The sequence below is a fragment of the Eufriesea mexicana genome, unplaced genomic scaffold (genome assembly GCF_001483705.2).
Source record: "Eufriesea mexicana isolate 0111107269 unplaced genomic scaffold, ASM148370v2 scaffold8981, whole genome shotgun sequence".
Classification (NCBI taxonomy): domain Eukaryota; kingdom Metazoa; phylum Arthropoda; class Insecta; order Hymenoptera; family Apidae; genus Eufriesea; species Eufriesea mexicana.
Window position 1 is genome coordinate 107,133 of NW_016916724.1, and position 5,208 is coordinate 112,340.

Consider the following 5,208-nt stretch of genomic DNA (forward strand, 5'->3'; position numbering starts at 1 on the left):
TGGTTACTTGCTAATGAAACAACCGAAATTTCGCAAATGCTTCGATTACCTTTTCGCCCAAATTTAATTGTTACCCCGCAGATGTCGAACCTGTCGCACTCCGGTCGAAAGATAAAGATTCGAGCCGAAAGAAAATCGGAGAGGTATCCGTTTCCTGTAATTAACGATTCGATCTTCAGCGTGTTCCCTCTCGGAATCCAAACGAAAACTCGCATCGCTCGCGAGACTATCTATTGGTCGGTACTGGATCCGAAGTAGAGTCGCGAGTTAGAGACGCGAACTAGGGAGAAGGGAGCGACCCGGCGTGGCGTCTGAACCGGTTGCTGGTGAAATTTCAGGGAAAACCGCAAGCTTGCGTCGGAGTGGCGCGCAGTTAGCGCTTGAACAGGCCTAAATGAAGAGCGATCGTCACGGGGACAGGTGATCGATAGCGATTGCGAGGAGCCGCGTGCGACTGTGTGTGAGTGCGCGCGCGCCTGGTCGCACAGGGTAATCGTGGCGGTGACGCGCGGGGGTAGGGACGGAGAGGAGCAAGATGGAATTCTTCCTGATTCTCGTCTGTCTGATTGCGCCGCCCACCCTCTCGCTCTCGATCAAGAGCAAGCTCAATCCACGGATCGTTCAAACACGGTACGGCGAGGTGCAGGGGGTCGTACGCTCCTTCGAGAAACCCAACTTCCTCAAGCCAATCGACGTCTACCTTGGGATACCGTACGCCACCCCTCCGATCGGCAGTAACAGATTTTCCCCGACCAAGGCGGCCAGTCCGTGGGAAGGAGTCAGGTGAGCAGATACACAAGCGACAGATTTCCTTTTACCAGCCATGTTTCGCGTCCCTGTCCGAAACGTGTCTCCATTCTCCCGACTATCCGTCCCTTTCACGGATACCGGGATAATGGAAAGGGTGCAAAGGGAGGGTGGTTCACGCGTTTGACAGCGACGAGTGAACGACGAGCGTGTGACTGCGAGTGAAATTGAATCGCGAATGCGATTTCGAGTAAGAAGAACGAATGAACTCGCGCATCGAATGATTAAATATCGTGAATTTTGTTTGGGACTGAAGCTCGAATTTAGCGCGTTTAGATTGGAGGAAAGGTAAAATTTGACGAGAGCTTTGATTCCCGAGGTACATTCCACAGGGCATGCCCTTTTAATCCCCGAATCCTTGGGCGTATTTCATCGGCATATTTCCCGCAAAGTTATGTCAAACTACTCCTTTGAAATTCGCGCAAGTATTTGGCCTCGCATTCGCGTGTCCTTTCATACACACCGGTCTGTCCTGTTCCGTGGAAGAGTGGCTGAAAAATTTGCCGAAGCAAAATTCGCATAAACGATGGAAAAAAAGCAGCCCCTTTTTAACGCTGTTCTACCAGCGATTTTGAAAATGTCGAGGAAGAGAAGAAACGGAAAATTCGCGAGCCAGCGTCCCCGAAATTCTCGAATGCGGGCTTTAGAATATTCCAGCAGGGTTGGCGATACCCCGGCTTCCAACGACTCGCTTCTCGCTCCGTGCTGGCGAAGCAAAAACGGAAACACAATTATACACGACCTTAATCTCCATACATTACGAGCTGGAGGGACAAAGGTGCTCGTAACGCAATACACTCGGAACACATAATTAACTAAGCGCCGAGTACTCGGGAACCCGTCGTCGGGAACGGAATATTCCCAAAGCACGTTTTTCCCAATTTTCAAACACGCAGGCCATCTCGAACGAGCCGAAAATTTGGTTCATGGTTCCCGTTTTCCCGGGGAAATGCTCTCCCGTGGTGGAGCGGCTCGTTTAAATTTCCACAGCTTCCAGCGTCACGGAAAGAACCGGTATTAGCGATGATCCGATTGCTAATTAGGTTGCGAATGCATCGGAGGATCAACCGATGAAGCATTCGATTCGACGGGTATCTTCGTGCACGAGTAGACTGATGCAAATCCTCCTTTGCAGATTATCGGACACGCTGAGTCCAGTCTGTCCCCAAAAGCTGCCCGACATCTCGAATGAGCAAGAAGCGCTGGAGCGTATGCCGAAGGGCCGGCTGGAGAATTTGAAGAGGCTGTTGCCCTACCTGCGAAACCAGAGCGAAGATTGCCTCTATTTGAACATTTACGCACCGACCATGGGTGAGTAATATTCCATGTTTCTCGACGTAAGAAAAATTAATGGCCTCGATTCGGGCCGGTCTAACGAGGTCGCGAGATCGAGCTTTCGACCCGGAATTCGTGGCCGTGTTGGAATTCGTTCCGGAGCTCTGCGAGAATGTGTACGTCGGAATATATAAATAGTGGAGAATAGCTGTCGATGAATATATATGTCGTAACGACGTCGTAGATACGGAGGAATAAAGTGGGAAAAAGAACGATCGAGCATCGCCTCGTTATTAATTCGTGTAATTAGGATTTCTCGCTACCCAGACGATCGTCGTGGATCGTCGTGGATCGCGGAATTTCCATAGGGAATAAAAAGCCTCTGGTTATGAGGGCGTTGGAGAAAAATGATAGACACGGCGAAGGAATATCAATCTTGCTCCGACTCTTCGCGAAACAGGAGGGATACCGTTTAAAGCGGAGATATTCGTGGATCCGAGGAGCGCGCCACCGTGAGCTAACGGGTGGGAAGGAAATTATAAATGAGCCGGAGACTTCGGAAATCCACTTTATACGCGAAACTATCGCGAACGAACGCGCTATTTTAATATTAAGCATACTCGTCGATGTTGAATACCCAAGTAGCTAGATGTTGCCAGCCCGTTGTAACTTTTTGACCCCGTTCCTCGCAGGCACCCTCGCGAGTGCGCGCGCGCGCGCGCGGTATCAGTAAACGCGATAAAAACACGCGAAACTAGATTTCGAGCAGGGGTGTTGAACGCAACTTTACATATCTCATCCTCGTTTATCCTTTCATCGATTCTGTCGCTGCAAGACGCGAAATCTCGTTTAAAAGCTTCCTGCAAGCACCGACGAAGGCTTTTAGCGAGAGGTATTTCCTCCAAATTAGATAGTCGATGTTACTCGTTAAACAATTCGCCGCTTATCTAAGCGAGTAGCTATGCAAATTTGCGACGAGGCAACGCGGGGATAAATAAAACGTTGCAAGAGAATTTTTACATGGCGCGTGCAAACGACGTCCTCCTTCCCTTGGACCTTTCCCTTTGAATTTCCCGCACAATGTTATTTCTCTCGCGTGGCGTGCAGCGAACAGGGAAAGGAAGGTTTTCGATAATAATACATCATGGCGTTTTTCCCTCGAAATAGGAAATTTTACTTTTTCGCCGCGCCTTAAACTCACTCCCGATGTACCCTCGCGCGCCCCGTTTTCCTTGCACCCTCTCCCGCGCCGGAAATTGAACGGCGAAAGCGTCGGGTACGTCGCGACATTTTGTCGCAAGATACGCGTATACGTTTACGCGTCTCTCTCCAAGAGGTCGTCGAGTTTCACCAGGTAAAACTCCACCATCTCATCGTTTCGATTGACCAAATCGACCACAAATGCGTATCGATACACTGCCGATCTTTCGGGTCTCTTCTGACCCTTGAAAGACGAATCGTTTCGTCGAATTTTACATCGCGATAGTTCTCGCGATGGTTCCCGGTATCGTTTCTTCCAGCAAACGTTTCAGCGTTAAACAATTTTCCGCAAAACGTCTGGCTTACTCGAAAATTGTGATTCGCAATTTCGCTAAACACCGTAACAAAGTTTGATCGATAAAATGTGGCTTTTGAACGCGATTGCGAGTCATAGGGAGTTCGCGTTCCTCGTACGAGAATTAATATTACCTTTCCCCGAAATACCGTGTAACTATCGCGAATCGTGGAACATTCGTTGTACGAAATTATTCGCAGGTCAAACACACTGGCCGCGACTGAGAAATTCGCTGGATCGTTGAACGAGCCAGCTCGCGAAAGACCATATTGGCCAACCAGCCGTCCAACAAACTACTTTATCGCCCGATCAAATAGAGCCGGAACATTGTATACGCCGTAACGGTTTCGTTGCCTCGTCGAGTAAGACAAGACCGACGAGTGGGGCTCATTGTGCCGGGCGAAAAATGGCATGGTCGAGGACATTGAAAGGGTTAGGAACGGGAGAGCGGAAAGAAAGCATCGCGAAGCGACTATAGACGCGCGTACATCGGACATTCTCCGGTCTAACCCCTTGCCACGGGATCCGGGTCAAACCGTTTTCATCTCTTTCGTGTATCGCGGCCTGCACGTTCGCGTTTCGACAATGAAACATCGTGCAGATGTAAATGTAAGCCGGAATAGGAAACCAGAACACGCTACTCTGCAAGTCTGCGCGAGAGCGTGACTACCTGCTGCCGGGGCAGCTGTCCAGAATGCGAAACTGTCGCGGATGTGCACGCTGCTGTCGCAACCGCCTATGTTCTCCTATCGGAAAATTCTTTCACGCCCTGGACCTTAAATCGAAACGTTGCGAATCAATCGGCTATTACATCCCCGGAATACGATGATTTTTCTCGGATCGACAGGGCAGATTTCGTCCGCGTATTACGTCCTTCTAATAGCTGGCTTTTCGATAATCCCGTAACTCGGGCAAGATGGTCAAGCTTGGGGTTCGCGCAACGAGGCGTGCAGCACTGAAACAATTTCCGATCCAGCTGCCGTTTAATAATGCAACAGCGATGCACGAGCTGTTTACAAACAGGGCCGTGCATACAGATCGCTGGGAAATTTAGTGACAGCGAAAGAGCCGTCGGTGTAAGCTTTTAACATTCCGCTCTGGTTGCGCCGCGCGCCGCAATCCATATAAAAGATGCATCCTGAATAGCCGCTGGATTCAGTAGCTAGCAAACAGAAGGTTAATTTTATCGCTATCGTTGCTCATGAAATTCTATACTTTACGCGTACACCATTCGCTTCCTCTCTCTCTCTCTTTCTCTCTCTCCCTACCCGCTTTCTACCCGTTTTCCCTCCCCATGCAAGCTTCGTTTCTCGATGGAAACTTATCTACGAGACCCAAGAGTCTGATCGATCGCGGACTTTGATTGGTCGACGGCCGGGGACACGATCTGCGATGCCAGTGGCGACAACGGGGATTACCGAATCGCGAATTGATTCCGTCAGAGGCCAGGAAGACGAAGCATTACACGTGTTCAGCGGGTCGAAGCTGGACTACGCGTGTCCAGAATCCGATCATCTTCCGACATTGGATACGTCTTGCGGTTGTTCGACATCCTGTTATCCAATCAGCAG

General features: G+C 50.0%; 1 protein-coding gene across 1 annotated transcript in view; it reads left to right on the plus strand.

Annotated features, from left to right (window-relative positions):
- The first annotated feature begins 361 nt into the window (after positions 1-361).
- The window catches only part of NLG-4 (neuroligin 4), a 232,028-nt gene continuing 227,181 nt past the window's right edge, over positions 362-5,208 (plus strand). The window contains exons 1-2 of the mRNA XM_017907757.1: positions 362-783; positions 1,943-2,118. Coding sequence (XP_017763246.1) covers positions 536-783; positions 1,943-2,118 — 424 coding nt within the window. The 5' untranslated portion in view covers positions 362-535. The remainder of the gene's footprint in view (positions 784-1,942; positions 2,119-5,208) is intronic.